This window comes from Nicotiana tomentosiformis, chromosome 11 (assembly GCF_000390325.3).
Source record: "Nicotiana tomentosiformis chromosome 11, ASM39032v3, whole genome shotgun sequence".
In the NCBI taxonomy this organism is placed as follows: Eukaryota; Viridiplantae; Streptophyta; class Magnoliopsida; order Solanales; family Solanaceae; genus Nicotiana; species Nicotiana tomentosiformis.
The window spans coordinates 107,404,048-107,430,552 of record NC_090822.1 but is presented as its reverse complement, the minus strand read 5'-3'; the positions used below and the strand labels follow the sequence as shown (position 1 = coordinate 107,430,552).

Sequence of the window (26,505 nt, the reverse complement as noted above, 5' to 3'; positions counted from 1 at the left end):
TCTGATCCTGCAGGTCGAGCTGCTCCACTACCTTCAATCGGATGATGTTGGCCGAGCTACCTGGATCGATTAACACACGCTTAATTTTAGTTTTATTTATGAGTACGGATATTACCAGCGCGTCGTTGTGAGGTTGGATGACCCCCTCTGCATCTTCATCACCAAAGGACAGAGTCCCCATGGGTGCGTAATCTTGAGTCCGAGATCGCTTTTCCCTCACCATCGATGTTTAAGTGCGTTTAAGCATTGGTCCTCGGAGGGTATCGATGTCGACGATGATCATGTAGATAATGTGCCGTGGTTCTTCTTGCTCGTTTTGCTTACTGAAATCCCTATTTCTAAAATGGCTCTTTGCCCTATCACTCAGAAACTCCCGAAAATGCCTTTTGTTAAATAGGTGAGCTATTTCCTCTCTTAGTTGCTTGCAATCTTCCGTTCTGTGGCCATGGGTACCATGATATTCGCACGTTAGATTGGGATTTCTTCGGGCAGGATCAGTCTGCATAGGTCGAGGCCATTTAGTGTCTTCGATGAGTCCGATGGCCGACACGAGAGCGGATGCACCAACGCTGAAGTTATATTCTGATAATCGAGGTGCTTCTATAGGCTCGGCATATTTATCGAAGCTGCTCTTACTCATAAGCCCCTGAGAATTTTGTCCCCGATCAATTCTTTGATTGTTCCGAACTGCGTTGCGTGTTGAACCGTTGTTCACTCGATCTGCGACGTACGGTCGATATCGGTCTCTATTCGACCTTTGTTCTCTGTCGATCTGCTTTTGATTAATAACTGTCTTGTTCTGATGAACAGGTCCGTACGGGGCCCCCGACTGATCATCCTCGACCCTAATTTTTGATTGATATCGGTTGTGCACATCTGCCCAAGTTACCGCTGGATACTCGATCAAATTTTGTTTCAGCCGATATGATGCTGTCGAACATAGCTCGTTCAACCCTTGGGTGAAAGCTTGTACGGCCCAGTCGCCTGTGACCGGGGGTAATTCCATGCTTTCCATTTGAAATCGGGATACGAATTCCCTCAGCATTTCTCCCTGCATTTGCTTTACTTTGAAGAGGTCTGATTTTCTCATTGCAACCTTTATGGCACCAGCATGTGCTTTTACGAACGAATCTGCTAACATGGCAAAAGAATCGATGGAATTCGGCGGTAAATTGTGGTACCAGATCATAGCTCCTTTCGAGGGGGTCTCCCCGAACTTTTTCAACAGCACGGATTCGATCTCATCGTCTTCCAAATCGTTGCCTTTTATGGCACATGTGTAAGAGGTGACATGTTCGTTAGGATCGGTCGTACCATTATATTTGGGAATTTCGGGCATACGAAATTTTTTGGGGATTGGCTTCGGTGCCGCACTCGACGGAAAAGGCTGTTGTATGAATTTTTTTGAATCAAGCCCTTTTATCATTGGTGGAGCCCCTGGGATTTGGTCGACCCTGGCATTGTACGTTTTCACCCTCTTGTCATTGGCTTCGACTCATTTTGTGAGTTCTTCGAGCAATTTAGTAATTCCGGGAGTAGTCCCCGATTCTTGCTCGTTAGATTTCACTATGGCAGGCTCTGTTCTGGGGGTGATATCTCGAAGTGGATTGGAAACCGGCCTGCTTTGTGCACGAGTTTGGCTCTGTAGCTGAGCTATCGCTACTTGCTGGGCTTGCAACATCTCGAAGATCATGCGTAAGCTTGCCCCGATTTCCCCTGGGCTTTGGGTGTCTTGGGCTACGGATCGAGCACCGCCCTGAATTAGGGCTGCTTATCGGGCAGATTGAGCGGTTAATTACTCTTAACGATTTGGCTTAACGATTATCGGCTTTTAAATATATTAATCCGCTAGCCACCCGATAAGATATCGGGCAAATTATTATCGGTTTAGCTCTTATCGGGCGGTTTATCGGCCTAATGCAATCTATATTGCGTGCATTAATTGTTTGCTGACCGCCTAGCATACAAATTCAGAATAGAAAATTACACATTGAGTCCAGACATACATGTCTGTTAACGCCTATATAAGAATGATGTAGTGTGTCATGTGTTGTAGAGTGAAAAAAGCAGAACACATTGTAGGCTACATTACATCCCAAAGCAGACTACATATGAGTCCAGACATACATGTCTGTTAACGCCTACCATTAAATCCCAAAGCAGACTACATTACATGAGTCCAGACATACATATGTCTGTTAACGCCTAGCATATTAATTCAGAATAGAAAATTTCAGTCTATATTCAAAGTGAGTCCAGAATACATATTTCAAAATGATTAATCCATAAGTGAGCAGTCTACACAGAAATATTTGACCTGCAGCTAACGCCTAACAATGCTTGAATTTCTACAGCTTCAAAGTTCAAACAACAGCTTCAAATTTCTTACTTAAACTCTCAACCAGGCATTTCACGCTATATCATTAACCAACAAACAGCACCGAGCAAAAAGCAGTTATGTATAGAAATAGGGATGGATTATAAGTAGTAAATAATTTACAGGAAACGCAAATGCGCTCTTTCCCCAGAACATAATTCAAGACAGTACTATCGCCAATATTGTGGGATAAAAGTTATGGCATAATACTACTGCTCTTCTATTAAACATAGACAACATGCATTAGTTTAAAAAAATAAAAGCAGAGGTGAACCATAGATAGCAGCTTAAACAATCTTGTTATAGGGTAGGAGAATAAGCTAAGCTAATAGCTGGAAGAAGTGGAAGAAGTGGAAGGGTTTTTGAATAATCCGTTAAGAAAATTGAATAATCTTCTCCCAAACCGATAAGCCGCTAATAAAAAAATTCCAATCCATTCCCCGTCCGTTAAACCGTTAACCCGATATCAATAAGCCATTAAGGTTCGATTTCGGTTCGATTTTCGGTTTCGATTCGATTTTAAACACCCATACCCTGAATGCTTCTTTCCAGTTCGGAACGCTGGTTCGCTTCCAAAGCAATTTGTGAATTGACATCCAGTGGTACTTCGGCTCGAATCTCAGGTACTTCGATTCGAGCATCGGGTGGTGCCAAGTTGTTGGTTTCATCTTGAAGGCCGGCTTCGTAATCGGTCGGTGAAGCCATTCGATCAGTGGCTATTCGTAGCTGACCCTGAATTGAAGATGTTTTCGGAAATAAGTGACCACCGTTATCCTCGGCCCCACGGTGGGCGCCAAACTGTTTACCCGAAAAATGGATGGAGTTGAATTTATACGCAGTTCCGAAGATATGTGGTGCAACTTAATACAAAATACAAGGATAAATAAAATGTGAATATAGATTGGAGAGAATGTAATCTAGACAAGGCAATCAAGAACAGTGAACCTTGGGATTTAACAAATAAAATCAATCTAAGAAACTGGAATAGCCACTATTTCTTGTAGAGGAATATAATACTTTCATTATAATGTAAATCTCAGAAAAAATATATGTCCCTTACAGAAATGATAACCAAGCCCTTTTATAGTGGAGGGATTCGACTCCAAGCATAATAAAATAAACATTCAGTGGGAGACCCATGATAAATCAGCTTTTCTATAATTTCTGCCAAGATTCCCTCTAGTGGGATTGCAACGGCTTTTGTCTGCGCGCTCGATCTTGCTTAGAATCCTCGATTTTGGTTCGAGCTTGATTTCAGCTCGAACTTGTGATCTTGGTTCGAGACCGATCCTGGTTCGAGCCTTCGAATTGATTCCAGGTCAATGTAGGTTGGTTTTTGGATTATCACCACGATAGATCTACCCGCGTCATGGTTCGATTCTTGTTCGAATTTATTTATGATATCGGTCTCAACACGGACCGGCCTCCCCGGGTTCGAGGTTAGCTCGTGCCCCCTTCGGGATCTTACTTCGATACACCACCCTTCGAACTATACCGGACATGCCAAGCCTGAAATCTATTTCGACCATATACAATATTAAAATAGCAAATAAATTGGCCACCTTACGCTTTTTATACATACGTGAAAAATTAGAATTTGTAATACTCACATGGTCCAAAAATAAATACAAAAAATTAGAATTTGAAAACATTCTTAATGGTCTTAGATGTTTAATTCTACAAAATTAAAATGAAGACAAAAACTTGGAAAATAGTTTTCATTACATAATAATTCCTAACGTCTCAAAAACTCTATCCTTTCCTTTTACATGTAGTGCTACGATTTAACTCCAATCTCGGTGGATATTCAAGATAACTTTATGAAATTTAATGAAAGTGAGACTTAAGAAAAATAGTTACACAATTTTAGTAAGGAAAAATTTATAAGTAAAATCTTATTCAATTTTAGATTCCTAAGTACTAGGAGTTTTTACCTAGTTTAAATAAGGAAGCATGTAATAAATAAAATTTAGTTACTTTTAAAGTCTTAAATATTAGAAAGATAATTATATTATAATTATAATTTTATCAAGTGTGAACTCTATATTTAAAGGGTAAAAGTGATGAACGACATTTAGCAAAGGGCCTTCGTGTTTTTAAAATTTTAATATTAATATAGTATAGATAGATAAAAGGTAATTGTTAAGTCTAATATGTAACTTACAGAGTGTTTGGCTAAGCTTTTAAACTGGTCAAAGTGGCTTATAAGCACCTTTTAGCTTATCTAAGAATTTGGTAAACACTTAAAGTGCTTATAAGCCAAGTGTTTATAAGTTAAAATCAGTCATAAGTTGGTCACCCTTATAGCTTTTTAGCTTATAAATACTTTTAGTTTGACCAATGCTTTTACTAGTTTATCCTTAATAATATTTTCTAATTCACAAAATATTTTTTCCCAAAATAAATTTTGTAACTTTCTTTTCATTCCATATTCATTGTTCATCTTTTTCTTTACAAAAGAATTTTTTTAATTTATAATCTTTTGTAAAGTTTTTAAGGAAATTTTAGTTATTTTAATAAAAGAACAACTTATCATCACTTATCTACCAAACACATAAACTGCTTATTATCAGTTTCAACACGTCTATCCAAACACGTAAATACTTATTTTAAAAATCAGTTTCACAACTTAAGAATATTTTTCAGCACTTTAAGCTTATCAACTATTTACAATCAGCTAATCCAAATAGGCTCTTAGAAAGTAAAGTAAAAAACTTACTATAATCAGTTAAAGAATACTTGTAAAGTTTTTTAGTCAGTGCATATAACATAAACTATTATCCTTCCTCTATTTTAATTTGTGAGATGCATTTTCCTTTTTAATCTATTCCAAAAAAAATTTATATTTTTTATGTTTAGAAATAATTTAAATTTACATTTCTCATTTTTTTAACTTCAAAAGATGATGTATAACGACACAAATATATATGACTTGTTCCAAATCACAATTTTTAAAATTTTTTCTTTGTTAAACTTTATGTCAAGTCAAACAATATCAAATAAAATTAGACAAAGTGAGTGCTAATTAACTTTTTGTTGAATGTGGAAGAAGGTCAATTGAAAGTCAGTACATTAGGCTGCCCTTTTTCTTCGGACAATACCCAGGGGCGGACCCACCTTGTAGGAAGGGGGTTCAGTTGAACCCTATTCGTTGGAAAAATTAATTATTTTTACCTTGGAATTTCATCAAAAAATTATGAAACGGATACATATTATAATACCTGAACCCACTAAACACTAACAAAAGTTTTAGAGCTGTGGCTAAGTGGGTTCAAAACAAGGCCAATGTCCCAAGGTCGAACCGCTGCTAATGCAACGAACAACTTATTTTGTCTTTGTTTTATTACATCGCTTTATGATTCTTTTTAAAATTTAAATCCAATAAAAGCTATTTTTATTAAACTCCTCCATTTTACTTCAGAAAAATTTAATCCTTTCTACAAAATGAATTTTTATTCTAGTACGTTATCGAAATTACTTGTAATTTTTTAATTTAGTTTAGTTTAGTTTGTATTGGAGTTGTTAATTTGTGTTATATTCAAAGCTTTAGTTTGGTGTAAAAAATCTTTTCTTTTAATAATTTGTATAAATTAATTTAGTTTATTACTCTCTTTTTTCATGTCTTTTGTTTGTAATAATTTTCTATGTTAAATTTCTTAAATCTATAGTACAATTTAAAGTAGGTTAAATACTTTTTGGTTAAAATTGCTAAATTTTCTAAAATAGAATTTGTTAATTTATATAGATAAATGTTTGAAAAAATTAATGGACGGAATTTTCTTTGTTATTTTTTTTTTAAAACTTCCCCCTACCTTAAAAAAAAATGACTTCATTTTGAAGTGATATGATGAACAAAAAAGAGCAGTGCATAAATTTTGTTTACCGTTGCACTTATACAATCGATTACCGTAATTTTTGATTGAACCCGCTTGTACAAAATTTTGAATTTGTCACTGACAATATCTTATAATAGTTGAGACCTATTTTCTCCATACGTATCCTTCTAAAATTGATAATGAGAAAGAAAGGGACAGGACAATGGATAATTCAAAAAAGGCCTAAGATTTTTTTTGAATTTTAAATTAATAATTTGATACTACATAAAAATTCCTCCCTTTTGAATTTATAATGATGTTGCTACACGGGAATAGTTAAGCACGGTTGATGACTTGATTCCTATATATAGGTTTCAGGTAGATACGGAGGCGGAGCTAAAATTTGAAGTGTATGAGTTCTAAATTTTAAGATAAGACGATGACCTAAAACTAATATACAATAACTAGTTGACTAAAGAATGAGTATTGATATTTAATATATATATATATATATATATATATATTTAAAAAGTAACGAACCACACAAACACAATATATGAATATAAACATTATCATTTCAATTGCACTCGATGACTTGTCATGTTTAGAAAACGATCAATGATCGCATCATTAGGTACACTTTCAAATACTTCATCCTCTATATAACAAACTAAACAATCATTCAAAAAGTTATCACCAATCCTGCTTCGCAAGTCATTTTTAATAAACTCCATTGAAGAAAAAGCCCTTTCGACCGTTGCAGTAGCCATAGGTAATATCAAACTCAACTTCACAGGCAAATAAATAAGTCCCCATGTCTTGTGAATATTTGTTTTGACCATTGTATTCGAGAGATCGCCAAGCTCTTTCAAGTTAGAGAATGCATTATCTATTTCTTGCACATAGTTAATATACTTGTCAAGCTCACGACTAAGATCTTCAAGCTTAGAATCAGTGAACTCATTTAGATAATATGTAGCAAGTTTCATAATCTTATTTTTATCATAACTTGCAAAAGAATCATCGGTACTCAAACTAGCCATACCAAGAAAAAGATCAGTATTCACTTCACTAAAACGACTGTTAAGCTCCGAAAGTTATAAATCAATAGCAGCACAAAAAACATCTACATGCAAATGATGAAAATATATAACAGTTGAGCTTTTACGCTTAGACTTTCCAATACCATACTTCTCATCCATTTTTGGGATCACAATACAATTTTTATCACAAAACAAAGAGACATCTTCCATCAAAGAATTCCATTTAGATTCCCTCATTGTTTGCAATTGTCTCTTTGAGAAATCAACAAGTTTCATAGCACTAATAATATCTTGATCTTTTCTTTGCAGAGCCATATTCAAATCATATGTAATTGCCAATTTTTTTAACATCAAATGTAATATACACACAAACTTATAAGATCTTATATCTTCCACTAAACTTTTTGCCGGTGCTTTCTCATGATAATTTGAACCCTAATTTGCAAGAACTCCAAGTACATGAGCAATTGATGAGAATAAAGAAATAAAGTTATGCATTGTCTTAAAGTGTGATCCCCAACGGGTATCACTTCGTCTTTGAAGCCTAAGTTCTTGATTTAATCCACTTCATGTATGTACTTCACCAAGCACTAATAACTCATCTAATTTTTCAGCTTGATCATCTCTAATCATCTCCCTACGCTTATAAGAACCTCCAACAACATTCAAAACATTAGCAAGAATGTCAAAAAAATTATTTACATCTTGGTGTTTCTTTGCAACCGCTACAAGAGTCAGTTGCAATTGATGAGTAAAGCAATGTATGCAATATATCGAAGGATTATATTTCAGAATGAAAGCTTTAAGACCATTAATTTATCCTTGCATGTTACTAGCTCCATCATACCCTGCTCCCCGTATTAGAGATGAACTCAATGAATGTTGTAAAAGTAAAAAATATATTGCTTTTTATAATGCATATGCAGTAGTAGCTTTAACATAAACAAGACCAAGGAATCACTTAATAAGTTCACCTTCCTTGTTGACATAGCGCATAACAAGAGCCATTTGTTCCTTATGAGAGACATCCTTAGACTCATCAACTAATATTCTAAAAAAATTCCCATTCAAGTCTTCAATAATTGCTTTCACTGTTTCTTTTGCACAAGAATTCACAACATCTTTTTGAATATTAGGAGAAGTCATGGTGTTATTTTTTAGAGCTTTTTCTAATACCACATTTTTCACATCTTCCTTCCTATTTGCATACCATTTTAAGAGATCTAAAAAATGGCCTCTTCTTGTAGAAATTATACTCTCATCATGGCCCCGAAAAGGCATTCCTTCTTTCAAAAGATATCTTATCATATCAATTGAAGCATTCAAGCAAACTCGATGTTCACTTTTAATTTTTCCAGATTGCTTGTCCAACGAAGTTAAAATGGATTGTGCTTGGTTCATTAAATCTAGCATCATCTTGAAACATCGGTTATGAACACTATTCACGTCACCCACGTATGATTTAAGCTTTTCTAAATCTTTATTCCAACCTCTAAATCCATCCGTTGTGAAAGCATCACCTACTTTTTTTCCATATCCTCCAACCTCATTTTTAAACAAGTAACAACAAAAATAAAATGATGCATCTTGTTTAATGCTATATTCTAACCATTGAGAACATGAAGTTCTAAACCATTCAGGATTAAAATGACGCATTATTCTTCCAAATTTTCTTTTTGGAAAGACAAAATCACGAGGTTGACAAGGTCCATTTTGTATATAATTTCTCCTTACTCGGTCACGTAAATTAGGAGAATATTCTAAAATTGGTTTTCTCTCAGCGGGATTGGGCTCATAATCCAATACTTTATCCGATGCTTGGGAAGTATTAATATTGTTATTAATAACTAGACATGGAGAACTTGTCAAAAGAGAGCTAGAAGAAACTGCAGAAGCTTGAGCTTTGTAAAAACTCGTGATCATATCGACTTTTGCTAGTAGACCCTAAAAATCACAAAACACAAATTACACTTCAAGTTGTATGTTTCACAATGCTTCAAGTCTTGGCTGCTTTGTGCTTGAGTATATTTTTATAAATAATTTAGTATTAGCCTATGTGAAAATAATACTAGAGCAACATATTACATATTTGACTAATGATTCGAATAGTTATTCCACTTTTTATTTATTTTCAAATCTTAAACACTGAAATAACAGTTACAACTAATAATCTTGTTACCCAAATTTATTAGATAAAATATAATAAAAATTTTGTCTCTAAGTAGTACCCAAATGCAAGTTGGTCTCACTAAAAAACTAAAAACAAGAATGTAAGACCAGTGGAACACATACCTTGTCGGTCAACTTGTCGGGGATTTGGGATTCCAAGTTTGAACTTTTGGAAAGCACAAAAGCATAAATTGACAAAGAGAATAGAGGTCAAAATGTGGGCAACCCTACAATCAAAGATTAAAAATCAGATTTTGAATAAATTATCAAATATAAAATATAAGAGAAAAATATGAAGCAAAAAATCATAAAAGAAGAATTGAAGAAGGAAAAAGGGTCTAGCTTGTAAGGGAGAAAGTGGTGGCAACTAGCAGCAAAAATCGGTCAATAGAGACAGAGTCACACGGTCACAGACAGAGGCGAAGGAACCCTAGTTTTTTTTTTTTTGATTTGGGATTTAGAGTTTTGTCTTTTGTTTATTAGAAAGAAAAAAGCTATTAAAAATGTTAGTTTAAAGGAAAGTCAGAGGAATTGTCATTGGAGTTGTTTGGGAAAACGTCGTCGTTTACTCATTTAGTTTGTGCTTTTAAAAAATATTATAAAAATAATGATAACACACTGCTCATAGAGGGATTCGAACTCTGGTGTCCCACAATGAACCCAGACCCCCTTACCATTGAACCAAGACCATTTTTATTACTCTCTCTCTCTCTCTCTCTCTCTCTCTCTCTCTCTCTCTCTCTCTCTCTCTCTCTATATATATATATATATATATATATATATATATATATATATATATATATATCTTTCAATACAAATATAGGGTCTCGAAAAAAGTAACTGGATTCGCCCGCACCCACAAATGTAGCTCCGCCCCTGGGTGGATATGATTCCTACTCTAGATAGAAATGTCGAGCACCCGCCTTAACTTGACAACTTTTATTTAATTTTTTCTTAAATTTTACGTGGTCTTTAATACCCCCTTGAAATTTGAAATTCGATAGTCTCCTAGATGTTGATGTGGAAAAAGAACATGAATACACTTTTTTTTAGGTGCGTGGGAGTGAAGAAAAAATCAGCTTCCAAGTGAGGTATTTTTCAAATATTAATTGCCACATAATCAAATATAATAATAATTTATTTATTCCAATTGTATTTCTCGTTGTTTCTTCTTGATACACAGTGCATATTTTTTCCATATTGTATTTTTTAAATATAATGAGTATATATTTCAACTATGTATTTGTTATCTTTTTTTCCGGTCCAAATCTATAAAGTTAGTTGAAACTCTATTTATTTTAGCCAAATAAAAAGAAGATTTAGTCAAAGTAATGAAGTTCAAATTGTGTATTTTTTACAAAAAGAAATAACTACTGTGTATTTTTTTATATTCATGCAACTATTTATTTAAACTATGCATTTTTTTCAAGTCAAAATCGCAAATATTTGACCGAAATTTTACTATTTTTTGCCTAAATATTTACTTAGCCAATATATGGAGTTCCAACATATTTTTTATTTTTATTTTTATTTTTTAAATGCAATGATAATATGTTCTAACTGTACATTCCTTCTTTTTCTGACCAAATATGTAGAAATAACTTGATTAAAATATCATTATCTTAAGCCAAATAAAAAATTATAATAAAAATAACGTTTTTTCAAGTTTTTTTAAAAACAGATTTTGGCACAAAAAAATGATTTAAATAGTTGGATGACTTAGAAAGATTAAAAAAAAAATATATTGTAAAAAATACCACATGGATGAAAAATTTTTACGTGACAGCACGTGTGTCACAATCTCATGGATTATCAGCGTCCAGAAGAGTCAAGGCTATGAAATTGCCTAAGTTCTTAGGGGTCACGAACTATTCTGCCCCTACTCTTCTATGAGAGCGTGATCTTTGAATCTGTACAAACCTATTAAAAAAAAGTAAGTTGGAAAAGCATAGGAGGAAAAAATGAGAGCATTAATTAAAAAATTGAAATTTAAAAACGAAAGGACTTCCGACCTACCGGATTCGAACCAGTGACCTAAGGATTATACTGTTTGGCACTAACCAACTACAGTCCTCCGCTCTACCAACTGAGCTAAGGTCGGAACATACTGTGAATCTCACCATTGCAATAATAGCATTACTTGATATTTTTACTATTTGGAGAGAAATAGTTTCTTCTTTGACCACATTTTGCTTAATATTCATTCATGTTTTGAGTTGCTAAATAGTTTACTGCGGATAATTGATAAACCTAGCTGGCTTCTAACTTTAATAGCCTGTTTTGTCAAAGATGCAAAAATCGGCTTAATTTAAAAAGTATGTTTTTTCTCAAAAGTACTTTTGGTGAGAAACAGTTTGTGTTTGACTGTTAATTTGAAAAGCATTTTTGAACAGCAATTAGTGTTTGATCAAGCTTTTAAAAACTGCTTCTAAGTGTTTTTTTCTCAAAATTATTTTTGGAGAGAAGCTACTTTCTTTTTACTTCTCCAAAACTGCTTTTGCTTCATTTTTTTTTTCTTCCAAAAACATGGCCAAACACATCAACGTTGGAAAAAAAAAAGTGCTTCCAGGTTTGGAAAAGCTTGGCCAAACAGACTATAACTGTAATCAGATCATATAAGACTTTGGGCGAGCAGCCATATTCAGCATATCCAATTTCACTTTGAGCTGCACAAGAGCTCGCAATCTAATCAAATCATTGTCCTAAGAGCTAAATGATATACAACATAACAATGACTGACCAAAATGTTATACACAAGGGTAAGGATCACATACATTATCATAAACAGCTAACGGTAAAAATCTTGTGGGAAAGAAAAAGAAATGTGGCGTAGAAGACAAATATACAGACCCAAAAGTCCAAAACATCGCCTTAAAAACAGAGAACCTAGGGGGCACAAAATATGTCATTTGGCCAATTTTTGGTCTTATTTTACTCTGCAACCCGTGACCACTGAATTATTGAATTACTACTACTCTCTTCTCTATCTATCTAATAACGTAGTAACGTTTCACCCCATTAAAATACAACATTAAAGTTTCTGACATATCCTCGCTGTCTCCAAGCTGGTCCTTTCCATATTCTCTCTCCCACTTTACGATTAAGGGTAATTACTGTATCCCCTCTCCTCTCCCATGTTCTTTAATTACTAGATCTCCTCATTCATTGAATCAGACTCTACAATTATTTTTCCCACAAATGTCAGTAAGAACATACAAAAATTCAACATCATTGAGATTGAACATGAACCAGCGTTGCCAAAAGCGAAAAGCTTGAAACTTTAAGCGCAAAGAAAATGCAACTAAAAAAAGCAAATTAAAATATATATGAAATTCAAAAAAAAAAAAAAAAAATCCACTCCTAATGTTTTGTTGATAATACTTGTTGTTTAGTACTGTCGTGTTCAAGATAGAACTCATGAACATTGAGGCACACGTCTTAAAGCCTTGGCTGGCATTGAATCGCAGCTTAAGAGGGACGAAGCGTTCTTGCGCTTTTCAGAGCTTTAAAACTTAAGCGCAGCCTTTGACAATAGTGACATGAATATAGTATTATCAATTTCTTTCTAACTTTCTTCCTTTCGTATAATTGAGTAAAATTTCTACAATGATACACAAGAAAAACAAAGGAATTGTACAGCAAAGCAGAAGCATCCACACTGCAGACCATGCTTATTTTCTCAACCATCTTCTGTCTCTTCTTATTTCCCTCATACCATACCAATAAAAAAATAATATTCCCTCTCCTCACATGTACACAACATAAGCTAATGTCCACCCAAGCCGCATCTACAACCAACCACATCTTGCCAACTCAGCTTACAGTACAATCTCTCTAATCTTGGACCCCACTTACCAATTTTCTGAATTCCTCCTAACTCTATATACATTAAAAGCGAAACATATACATAGTTGTCCTGTCTCTCTCTCTCTCTTCTTCTTCTTCTTCTGCTAAAAATAAAGAACAGTCCAATACATCCATAGCTGTCTCCCACATTTACACATTTCCACGTCGATTAAAGAGCCTTTCTTAGCTGGCAGTAGATTCTATCCCCATAATGAGCTTCACACGTGTCAAAATTCTATTCGTTTACAACTCTTGACCTGCGATGAGACCTATTCAAATTCTCTGTCAAAGCATGTAGAACCTGCCACGTGGCGTCTCCCTCCACCGTCCGATCATGGAACAAGAGGGACCGTGTAATTCTAGGGTCCCACAACTTCTGTTGTATGATGCTTAAGTTGGTGGCAGTCACGTGTTCGAGAATTGTACCCAGCTTTCCGACGTCTTTCTCCGCCACCGTTAAGGAGATATCCGCCCACGGTACGGCGGAGGAAAATGGCAGCTCTATGCCGTCGGCGATGATCACCGGAACACAGCCTAAAACGACCGATTCCACCAGTCTTGGACTCCAGGGGGCCCACCCTAATGGACATAAACAAAACGTTGACCGTAATATCTCCAATTGGTAACCGGCAAACCTATGCCTTTTCAGGTAAAATCTCCGATCATTCCCATATTTTTGTAATATAACTGTACGAACTTTCCTGAAAACGAAAGGACAAGACAAGAAAGGTCAGGGGTCATTTTCGACATTTAACATTAAAACACTAACAAAATAATCGTTCACGGGCATAAAAAATTACTTGCTGTAATAACGCCCGCTGACATTTTTAGGGTGGACTTCCATTTTACCCCTAAAGAACGCGAAAATATCACGTTTACCAGTAACGTCCGACGTGGCCAGCGTTTTCCGTACACTTTCCGGCGACACATACGGCGGAATAACAACATGTTCTGCTCTTTGACATGGGTGATCATATTTTACACCAAACGTTTGTAATATGATCGAATTTCTCAAAATTTCAGGTATCCCATCTGCCATAGCCACATCCTCCTGTTAATAAAAACACATAAATATCAAAACTTTCACCCTAAAAGACCACAAAGATCAAAACTTTATCTTATTTTTCTAGGAAAAACAAAAAGATTTCTTCTTTATTGAAAGAATAACAGAACAGTCAATGAAAGTTTCGGTTTTTGGACTTACCAACGTGTGAAAACAAGCTCCAAAATCATGAGAAGCAACAAAGACATGGTCAGAACCTAAACTACGATTCCAAAATGGAAATTGTGAAGAAATAAGCTCAACAGCTGAACCAATAAGAGAACGAGCGTGACCAATAGCTGGGAATCCATTAACTGTGCTAAAATTGCAAGAAACATAAACGGGTACGAAGAAAAAATCAGCTTCCCACGGGTCAAATGTTCGGACATCGCTATTTAACAAAGCTCTATGTATTGCCACCTCAGATGCAAACAAATGGTTGCGACATCTTTCATTCGATAACCAATCACTGTTGTATTTTGTTGGTAACTCGTAAACGTAAATCTTTAAACCATTCAACGAATCTGAAACCAAAAAAAAAAAAGACAATGAGTAAAGATTAACATTAATGTTAGCAAAAAGTAGAAGATTAATAATGTGAAGTAATTAATTACCTTGAGGATGTTTAGGGTATTGAAGAACAGCTGAAGAGTTGATTGATTCAATGAGGGCACGTGAAGCTTTAGATTGAGAAACGGTAGTTTTAGAAATGAAGGAAGTAGTATTAGGTTTGTGATTAAAGAGGAAAGAAGCAAAGAAGTAAAAAGAAAGTGAAAACCAAAGCACCCATTTGAAATATCTGTAACAAAAACTCTTCTCTGATGTTCTAACGTTTCTGCTATTATTATGTAATAGCCTCATTCTTACATAGAAACCTCTGTTTCTATTGTTTGTTCTTTTTGGTTCCAACATTTGTAATTTTTTTCTCCCTTCTTAAACCCCTGGAAAAGAGAAAAGGGCTATGGTGTGTAGCTGGTGAAATGGGGCTGTCGTTTTTGGTATTGAAGTAGAGATGAAGAAACAGGGGATGGTTTGTTAAAAGTTCGTTTTAACTTGAAGAATAAAGAAATGAACGAATATGCCACAGAAAAAGAATTGACACATAAAAATAATTTAGTATTGGGGTTTGGTTCAGTTTCTGTTTCCCAAGGAAAATAATAATAATGGAGGTCATGAAGTTGCAGAGATGGCAGAGAGAGAAAGTGAGAAGAGAGAGAAAGGGTCACATTGTGATGGAGCAGAATGAATAGCGGCATGGCTCTCGGTTTCGAAGTTGGCTTTTAATATGTTATAAGTTTAAATACCAAAATAACCTTGAAATATTTTTTTTTCTATTAGTTTTCGTATCATACCTCCGACTAATCTGAAGTCGTGTTATATATCACACATAATCACTGACGAAGGATTCCTCGAGTCCCCGCCTACGAAATAGTCGACATTTAAATTAAAACTTATTAAAGGATAAAGAGTTAGTTTCTTGTCGGGGATCAATTTCATATTTAAAGCTCGAATTCGAAATCTTTAAATAAAAATAAAATAATTATATTTATTTAAGTCACAACTCTCGATGTTAAGAAAATATTGAATGAATCAACCTTTGAATAATTTCAACTATAATGTCGTGTGGAAGTGTAATTTACAAGTTGGAAGGTCAAAACACTCATGTTTAGTTGATAAGTGTATTTGATAAAAGAGTTATTTATGATCTCATTTATTAGCCACTTCACATAGTTGGAATTAATACTACTAAATTCTTGACAGATATAGTAAGATCCTAGTATTAAAATCTTGGACAGTGAGATCCAGATCTATACAAAGTGTGATATTTTGAAAATTGATTTAGTCCTTGAAACTCTCTAGTTTAGTCAAAATTATCAACTTGTTTCTACAGATTTCACATAAAGTGTGAAATATTATGTAAACGTGTAATTTTTATTCAAAGTTTGAATTTGAGGGCCTTGGAAAATTCTTAACTCTATATTTATTGTATTTTCTTCAGCGGATTCAAGACATTAGTTCTAGACTGCGTGAACGCGACTTTGTGTAACGGCTGCCCTTTTTTTGTTTACTTTTTACAAAAATAAAATAAAATAAGCATATGAGGTTTTGAAATATTTTCTCAATCTCAACGTGGAAACAAACGAGTACATTTGATATCTTTGTTATTTTTGAAGGTTAAATATTAATACTATTCACTTCACCTCATATTGACATATTTATGTGGTTAGGTTTGAGACACTTACTTGCAGTTATTGGGTATTAGTTCACGTGAGTTTACAAATTTTGTTCAAAATTTGTGTTTGTATTAGTAAAATCGCTAAATGTGTAATAATATTTAGCTATGAATCTAGCCTATTTGTCTCGTTATCATTGAACATTAACTTAATATCGTTAAGATAAAATTCAAATCTAGAATCCACCTCCAATCTGATCAAGTATTGTTGGTGTTTATAGCTTTAATGAGGAACTTGCTTTTCTTCCAATTTGAATTAGGTTGACTTGAGAATATTTTTTACTATTTAAAAAGAAAAACGGAGAGGGAGTGAGGGTAAAGTAGGAAACTAGAAAACGATAAAATCTAACAAAAAAGTTTGAGAAAGAGTGTATCTGAAAAGTGACTTTGAGAGACCAGCCAGTTCAATTTTGTTTCTTGTTTTTTTTTTTTTTTTTTTCAAGTGTTGTACTTAAAAAGTTGATATAATTCCATACCCAGAGACAGGGCACATGATGATTGGCGAATAAACATCGTCACTGTATTTGATTTTAGTATTTGTTGTTGTCTTTTAGGTTGTCCAAACATAGGAGAAAAAATTCCTTTACTTGTCCGCATGCCCTGTTATTAGTTGTTAAAAAGATAACTTTAAACGATATTTTTGAAATTAAAATTATACATAAATTAATATGCATTTAAAATTAAAGATTTCTTACTGAATTACAAGTTGTACATATCAAATTTATCTCATCTTTCATGCTTTCCTGATCTGACAAACTGATACAAATTAGGCCAACAAATGAGAATTGCTACAAATTCGTAATCTTGTAGAATCAATGAATCCAAGACCATTAATCCATAAATTCTCGATAATAAACCATCACAAGTCCTTTTAATGTACCAATCAAAAATGACTATATAATTATGAATATATCCATTACTTAAGATTGTGGTGGAATAGATAAAAAATTTTAATCATTAATCAGATAAAAATTTTCAATCATTTATTATAAAGAGCGCTTCCGCTTTAATGGATATCATGCGGACTAATTTTAAATTAGTCGAAGCGAGTAGCTGACACCTAGTGAGACATCGGTAACTCTCACTAATATAATATGTACCTTTTTCATTTTTTGTATTGGTTATTTTATTCATGTTCGCTAGATAAGTAAATAAATATATTAGACAAGACATGAGTTTATTGTTATTTTGTTTGTAACATCGCTATCACATATATCTCTATCATATTAAACAGTATATTTATCACCTAATATTTAACTAATCGGCCCCTGAAGCTTTTTGCTTTTAGTTTAGGATAACAACATTCTAAAATACTTTTGTACTCACCTTTTAAACTTCATCAATTGAAGACAAAAAGTTCGTCACCAGAAAGTCTAATTTACTCCATCTCAACAGAAAATTGAAAATTTTATGTTGAAAAAAAACTTTTCTTTAAAATGGACTTAAGTTAACCTTCTTTCCTAAGAGGAGAATAAAGAAGGATTATTCTTATTCGTATTCCTTTTATATAATTTGTTTTTTTTTTAAAAACAGTCTCAGCATTTTAATGCCTTTCACATCATTTTTTTATAATTACAGTGTCCAACCCAACTTGCATGTGTCCCGATTAATTTTAAGAGTATATGATACTTTCTACTAAATTAAACAATTTTGTCCAGCAATATTTAAATAAATAAAAAAAAATTACCTAATATTTTTACCGGCGATCACCTTTCAAATTATTAGTGTTTCCCATCCAAATAAACTTTCCCTTAAGAAAGCTCGTATTATTATTGTTAGAGCGTTACCACTCTATTAAATTAGTCATTAGGAAAGATAAATATTCTTAAAACTTTTGAGTGCCAATAAGTTAACGACTTAGTGGTGATGCTAAAGAAAATGTTCGTATCTTTTCTTTTCTTTTTTTTCCTTTTCCTCCCCTTTCTTTTTTGCTTCCTTTTATCTCCTTAGCACGAGAACGAGAATGTTCTACGCAACATCAATTAATTCACAGTTTCATCGGGCGGCTCAACATATTTCGGGGCCTAAGGCGAAATCATATTTGGAGGCCCTTAATCCCAGTATAATTCTACTAGTGGTCTTGGGAGAGTAGTTTGTACGCAGAACGTACCCCTACCATAGAGTAGAGAGGATGTTTCCGATAGACCCTCGGCTCCCTCCCTCCAAGAACTTCTGGCTCTTGGGGTGACTCGAACTCACAACCTTTTGGTTGGAAGTGGGGGGTGCTCACCACTAGAGCAACTCACTCTTGTCAAATATACTAATTAATGAGGGAAGAAAATTATCATAATTTATAAATTTATTGTATAAAATAACCTCAATCAAGTAACAAAAAATATACCGTAACACTTTTTAAATTTTAATTATTTATATAAATTATATAATATATAATAGTAACAATAATAAGAAGAATTTAAAAAAAAAAATTGGGGGCCTGCCTCACTGCCAAAGCCTTAGAGCCGCCCCTGTGTTTCACACCATATAACAACTTTCGGCAATTAATAAAGAGTAATTCAGCCTGATTAAAGTGGAAAGTGTTAGTGGTATCAAGAATAAATACATGACCTAAAGCCATAGAAGCAGAACATTAAAGATGAAAAGCTACTTCCTTATCTATCGTTCAATCAAATTATAACAAATCTTTTGTGCTTGAAAGTTAAAACACATGAAAACTGAGAAACGTGTTCTCAACGTACATTTTCCTTAACTGTTGTGTCGAACAAAAACGCAATCCATATCTCCATATACTCCGTCCGTTCATTTTTAGTTGTCCACTTTTAATTTTACATTCTCTTTAAAAAAAATTAATGAAGTATATATTTTATAATTTTATCCATAATAATGATAGCATTTCCAAAAGTAATGAAAAATAATTTGGGGAATGAGTAGTTAATGATAAGGGTAAAACAAAGAAAAACTGTTTTTCTCTTAATTTAATATAGTTAATGAGTAAAATTAAAAATATATTTTTAGTATAGTGCACACATAAATATGAACGGATGGAGTATATAAAAGGGAAACAAAGAAAAAGTCTAAGCCAATCTTCCATCCTGCTACCTTATAATTCCAAAATTGAATGATTCAAGTGGAAAATATAAGGATGAATTATTGGAAGAAGTCATTGAACTATTTTGGATATGCATTATCCTTTAAAATTACGTCTAATAGACTCAATTCGAAGGCCAATGAGCTGAAATTAGACGTCGTCATTATTCGGGTATTGGATTATCGATCAACCACAACTAATTATATATGGGGCCAAACAAATATACGATTAACAACTGGATTAGGTAATGGATCGACATTTATCTGAATACGTTACGTATTTAAACAAACCAGGTAGTTATTTAGCTAAGTAATATTGAGAATAGTAGAGATCGTAGTGGAAGTCTCTTTCATGCATTCACTAAGAAGTTAAGGAACCTTCTAAAGTATAATATTATATATTTGGTCCACAACTTTTTACTCCCATGTTTTAATTTACGTGAACCTATTTGACTGAGCACGGAGTTTAAGAAAAGAGAAAAGACTTTTGAACTTGTGGTATAAAATGAGGCACATATATTTTGTGTCGCTATAAATCATTGCATAAAAGTAAATTGTTTCCAAATAAGAAAAGAAGTCATTCATTTTGGCATGGACTAAAAAGGAAATATGTTCACATAAATTGAAACGGATGGAGTATTATTTATTTAATGGGTTGTTATATTAGTCTAGATAAAGTATAATTTGTTTTTAGCCCCTGACCAGACACGTCTTCTTCTGGTTTAAGGATCAAAATTGTTATTGCTATTAATTAATTTTAAGAGCTGAGCAATATAAGAAAAAAGTTTAGAAAAATTAGGTAGGTTAGTTAAATAAATTCAATAGCATAGTGCAACATAAAATCAAATGTAGTGCGCGCACGTCAATAGTCAACTAATCCAATAGCAATCTAAGAGCTAAGACAATCTCTCAAGTACTTATCCAATGGTAGAGGAAATAAACTCGAAAAATATATGGGGCTCATATAACTTAAAAAAGAAAGAAAAAAAATGAAAAAGAACCTTTCATCCTTTAATATATCGTGTAGCTCATTAAAAGGGGAGGCTGCGCTCTATCAAAAAAAATTTAATTCAGAACTCGAATTTAAAATATCTGATTAGAGGTGGAGTTGGATCCATTCAATCTTACTACACTTATAGCATGTTTGACCAAGCTGGAAAAATCAGTTTATTTTGAGAATTTTTTTTTTTAAAAGTACTTTTGATGAAGTAATTTGTGTTTGGCTAATTAATTTGAAAAGTACTTTTAAGCAACAATTAGTGTTTTGACAAACTTTTAAAAAGTGTTTCTAAGTGTATTTTTTCTCAAAAGTGTTTTTCAAAAAAATGCTTTTGGGGGGAAGATTCTCCAAAACTTCTTCTGTTTTTAATCAAAAACACTTTTTACTTTCTAAAAGCTTGGCCAAACACCTTAATTTTGGCAAAAAAAATACTTTTGACTAAAAAAAATACTTTTAGCCAAAAAAAAAAAAAATTGGCGAAACATGCTATTAGTTAAGAGAAAAAAAGTTAGAATAATATCCGATTTCTCTCCTTAAAAGAAAAAGAGAGAAATAAAGTTTCTTTTAAGACCCATCAAATCTTTTTCCTCCATTTATTATAGTATTTCTTTTTCCATCACTTCCTTATATAGTTTCTAAAAATAAGTAAGTATCCAATCACTATTGAATATGATGGACGAGGTTGCTTCTAAGCATAAACAAGAGAGGACCCACATGCGTGTCAATTTAAAACTATCTAATACTAAATTATAACCCCACAAACACAATAACCTAAAACAGTGATGTGGCCTCCTACTCATTTCAATTTCAGATTGCTGGACCATATAATAACACTTTTATTGTCAAATCACAATCATGAACCCATCAAGGTCCGAGGCTATGTGATACATAATTACTCTGATCATATTAATAATCATATTACTACTTTGCTTACTCCAAAATATTGAGATTCCCTACTTATTAAGTAATAGATAATTATTCATGGATAATTGAATTGACCAACTTTAAAAAATAAATGTCTTGAAGGAGAAATTGTTATTTTTTTCTTAAGCAATTCTGAAAAGAAAGAAAAAGGAACAACTTCAACTTGTTGTGCAGGAGTTTTGTATAAACCTGTTTACCATCTCAGCTATGTAATCTTTTAAATTTTTGACATCGTTTGTGAATTTTTGTGCTGAACTTGAGTATGTTCAGACAGTTACTACAAAATAAGAGAAAAGACTTCCTTTTTGCTTTTTGTGATTTTCTGAAGTTCATTAGGCCCAACTAATATGAATCGGCAGTAATGTCCAAAACTTCTAAACTTTTTTCAACTAAAATGCATGTAACACAGTATTTACTTCCAAGAACTATTTTTAATCACAACTTTTAAAATTCTTTTTTTTCAAATTTAAGCCAAATTTATGTCCAAACACTAACTTACCAATGGGGATAAACTGACAAAGCATTCTTCGCGCTAAAAGTTTTTTCATTCTAAGAACTCGAAATCAAGTGCCCTGGTTAAGTTTAGAGGAATCCATCATCGTATAACACTAGTTGATGTTAGAGAAAGGTTATAAACTTTAAAGAACTACTACATTTTAGCACCAATTATTTTTGTGCAAGAAAGAACAAAAACTTGTTGACACACTTTTATAACATTGGTGGATGTGATCAGTGTGCAGTTCATGACTGTTTTGGCTTATCTAAGAAATAAAGAAACATGAGAACCCCATAAATTGTAATGGACTTTCTGTACCCTCAAAACTCTAAAAAAGTCATCATAAAAGCCAGACTACAATTGAAAGGGTTGTGTAGATTCCCTTCCCTTCATGCTAAGTCAATCATAGCAATCCTTTTAGCTTTAATTTTAGACATTTGATTCAGCAGAGAGACCCTACTGGATGTGGAGTGTGAGCTGTGTTAGCACATGCATATTTTGGATACCAAAAGAAAACTAAAAAACTAAGGGAAAGCCATGTGATGAATTATTAGAAGAGAATATTTTTGCATTTACTCTTGTCTTCTTGAAGGCAAACCACCAATGATATAGTTTGAATTGTGTGATAATGTTGTTAAAATGTACTTAATGATGTTTTTAACACGTCTATATGTGAAAGTTATACTCTTTTTATTGTTGTTAAAATTATTTGACTACTTACACTTAATTTAAATGTTTAAACTGGCTACTTACACCTAAAAGTTTTCAAATTCATTGCAAATGAATGTGCAGGTCATCTGGGCTTATAAGCTGTGGGTGTTACTGATAAGTGATAAGTAAAGGCCGTGACCGCTTCTCAGGCAACGAGAGAGTGGTGGTTGGGGTGGTGAATGGTGGAGGAAATAAGGAAAAAGAAGAAGGGAAAATAGTGGAAACAAATAAGTGGTGAAATACGCAAGAAATATCTAGTAATCTAGTGGGAAGGGGGTAGTTATTCCACTTCGAAACAGTCAAATGACACCAAAAAAAAAATTGCATATGAATTTGGTCTAGTGTAAGGTCGCAATCGCATCCTGCACGGATTAGGTGCTAGTCACAGTTTTAAATTTTTTCCAAAGGAAAAAGTATGGTATTTAAGTGAAAAAAGGATAGAGGAGTGTGTCCATTATATATCGAGTTTTAAACTTTGCGTTACTTGCGCTCGAAGATTTCTTAATTTAAAAAGATGGAAAATAATATAACTTGCATTGTGATTTATGGATCAATCGTATTATAACCACTTAACCCACCTCTGTATAAAGCGATATTTTTTTCACAGTAGTTGATTGCAAATTTATGTCGTTAGGCTTATTTTGCTTTACACTATATTTTTCATTTTTTGTATTGGGCTTAGCCCATACATATTTAATTGTGAGTTTCCGGTTCAACTTAATTTAGCGGGTTTTAGTTTGTATAGTTTTGAATTTGTATAAATAAGGGTTCATTTTTTATATCTTTTCAGTCAATAACAATTTCCCAATACTCTCTCACTGACTTGAAGAAACCCTTATTTTATTTTTTATTTCGCATTGATTTTACCTCTCAATTTTTATTATTATCACGATATCAGAGCTCAGATCTTACTTGATCTAGTGATTCTCTCCCTTCCAGTCTTACTCTTGTCGACTTTTATCAACTTTTTCTTAGTCTGTTGTTTTGTTCAATCGTTCCTTGACTTTCCAGCATATTTGAGGTTTTCAATATTTTCTTTGGGCTTTTTTTATCGCATTGCTTTGTTTGGAGTATTATTTCATCTCCTATCAATGCATTTGAGGCACGATTTTATTTTTTTTACGATTTAATCGAAAAGTAGAGTTTTATTAATCTGGGATTTTTACTTTTTACTACTGCAAAGATTTCTGTTCAAACTCCGCGATTTTCTCTTTTATTGCAAGGTCGTTGTTCTTCCGGTAGTGAAGAAATCTGGTAACTTAAGTTACTTCTGTATTGCATGTGTTCATGTTGTCGACGTCTGATACAAATGATAATCTTTCCTCCTTTACAAATTTTCCTGCACCTTCTAGTACTACCCTTCATGAGGATAATTACACCCATCCTTGTTATCACATGTTAGGAGCTTCTTTGATCTCTGAACTGTTTGATGGGACATGTTATGATAACGGTGAAGAACTATCTTAGTTGCCCCTGATGGCTCTCATTTAGCTAGGCAATGACAAATGTGTAATGACCTAGTTGTTTCATGGAAAACTAATTCTTTAACCAAAGAGATATCACGAAGTGTTGAATATTGAAAATTTGCTAGGGATATTTCAAATGAATAAGAGAATAGATATGGTAAAGCAGATGCCGCTAGGGTTTTTGAATTGAAAAAGACTTTAAAATGTGATAATTGCTTTCTATTGGTTTGTTCTTGAACTTGGTTGTGACATCTAACTCTAGCCAAGTGGAGTTTCGATTTATAGTTTGAGTTACGTAAGCTAATCGATGTATAATTGTCAGCTTTTTGTCCGCTTTTTTGTTGGACTTGTGCACATCACAAACAACCTTTGTTTAGAGCAGAAATATGTCTTGGTAATTTGGTATGATACTTTATGAATAAAAAACTATAATGAAAGTTTCATGTTTGACATATGATAAAGTTTCTCACCTTAGATCATCTTTTATAAATTTATTTACCCGAAAAATGGATAGAGTTGAATTTATACGTAGTTCTAAGGATACGTGGTATAACTTGGTACAAATTGAAAAAGTAAGTAGAAATATATATCGAATATTGACTGTAAAAAATGAATAAAATACAAATCAAATTGAGTAGAGAATGATTTATAAACAAGCAAGATGAATCAATGTTAAAGCTCAAAAAGGATAATCTCTGCTATATATCAGTGTAATAATCTTTGAAATGTGAGTGTATCAATGTTTGCTTCTTTGGATGTTCAATGTGCCCCTTACAGAAATGATACCCTTTCTTAATATAGTGAAAAAATCCTACTTTAGATATAATAAAAAATATATAGTGGAGATCCCATGATAGATTAGTTAATTAGCTTTTCCTTAATTTTTGCCGAGATTCTCTCCCTAAGTGCGGCTACAACATCTCTCTGCCTTTTAGATCGATCTTGGTCAGTCTTGGTGTCACACCCCTTTTTACCCCACAAAATATATGTGTTATGAAATGTGGGGGTTAAAGAGTTTTTCCAATTAAAGTGACAAATTTGAGTAGGGATTATTTTATTTACAGAATTGCCACTTGAAATTGAGTTTTGGGCGTTCCAAGTCACTTTTTATTTTAATCTCTAGTCAAAGGAAGGTTTGACTCTATTATTATTGGTCTGCGAAAAAAAGTCCGGGTAAGGAATTATGTTGAACGGGGAGAAGGTATAAGGCATTCTCCGAGTCCCATGGTTCTAGCACAGTCGCTTTATTGACTACATTTGGCTTATTAATTTTGGATAAACTATGATTTATTGGTTTTTATGTTTTATCTATCCACTTTTAATTATTAAAATAAGGAATTATCTTTGAAACGAATCACGTGTATGAATCCGTTTTTTATTGTGCCAAAATCATGTCACGCGTAGGTGTACACGTTAAATAGCATTTTATCATATTAAGATTGTTTTGACCAGAGTTTCGCGAACACATACTTCAGTTTTAATTTTAGAAATCACCATTATACCACGCGAACGTATACATAATCACGATGATTTGATTAATTAGGAGCGCACCTAAAGTATTCTAACGCATTCATAATTTGTTTCTTTTTTCTAAGTTTGAAATTATTGTGAGGCCAAGAATGAACAATATAATCTACTTCAAACTAAATTAAAACACCTTTAATAAAGACCTTGTATGCTTTCCCAAATTTAAAATTAACATTTTTATTTTTTACTATTCACGAGATTCCTTTTTTCACAAAAAGTTAAATATCGAGCAAACATGGAAAGCAAATGCAATCTACTATTGCAACATTCACAATTATTATAACATTAATATAAAAGACAGAAGCATCTTCCACAACAAAATCAAACGAATCGGAAAAGTTCTCCTGCCAAATAACGAAAAATTTGAAGGAAAAGATACAATTATTTGCAAGATTTCAAAAAAAAATAATTATCCACAAGAAGACGCCACCAATATCAATACAAAGCTAACTCAAAGATTAAATAGCATCCATACGTGCCTAACCTTTATTCAAGCACAAAAAGGATAATAACCAATATTAATTAAAAGAAAGGTTAGAGATTGACCTTTATATTGATAAATAAAGTTAAAAATTTACAACTTAATCAGAACAAACAGAGCAACGACCGTCGGACTAGAACGCTGAAGTTGCGAACCGGAACCTTAACATAGAAGCCTCGACGGATCTTCGACGGAGTTTGGTTGCTCGACTGGTTTTCGCCGGAATGGATGGTTGTTTTTTATGGTGAAAATAGAACAGTTTTGTGTGGTATGTTGGGCTATATTTTGCTGGTGATTCAGCTGCTTTTCATGACTGAATTTTAAGAGCAA

General features: G+C 33.2%; 2 protein-coding genes and 1 non-coding gene across 3 annotated transcripts; all 3 read right to left on the bottom strand.

Annotated features, from left to right (window-relative positions):
* Nucleotides 1-6,764: 6,764 nt before the first annotated feature.
* Nucleotides 6,765-8,891, bottom strand: LOC104085065 (uncharacterized). Its single transcript, XM_070189795.1, has 4 exons — nucleotides 8,210-8,891; nucleotides 7,815-7,960; nucleotides 7,384-7,670; nucleotides 6,765-7,272 (listed from the first exon to the last, which is right to left on the bottom strand). Exons 1-4 carry the CDS (start codon nucleotides 8,889-8,891, stop codon nucleotides 6,765-6,767), a joined length of 1,623 nt encoding a protein of 540 aa, XP_070045896.1.
* Nucleotides 8,892-11,410: 2,519 nt separating this feature from the next.
* On the bottom strand, nucleotides 11,411-11,505 carry TRNAY-GUA (transfer RNA tyrosine (anticodon GUA)). The gene is made up of 2 exons: nucleotides 11,469-11,505; nucleotides 11,411-11,446 (listed from the first exon to the last, which is right to left on the bottom strand). It is a non-coding gene; the product is annotated as a tRNA-Tyr (tRNA).
* Nucleotides 11,506-12,962: 1,457 nt separating this feature from the next.
* Nucleotides 12,963-15,546, bottom strand: LOC104085064 (probable glucuronoxylan glucuronosyltransferase IRX7). The gene is made up of 4 exons (XM_009589018.4): nucleotides 14,907-15,546; nucleotides 14,455-14,816; nucleotides 14,051-14,301; nucleotides 12,963-13,951 (listed from the first exon to the last, which is right to left on the bottom strand). Exons 1-4 carry the CDS (start codon nucleotides 15,202-15,204, stop codon nucleotides 13,486-13,488), a joined length of 1,377 nt encoding a protein of 458 aa, XP_009587313.1. The 5' UTR covers nucleotides 15,205-15,546; the 3' UTR covers nucleotides 12,963-13,485.
* Nucleotides 15,547-26,505: the final 10,959 nt, after the last annotated feature.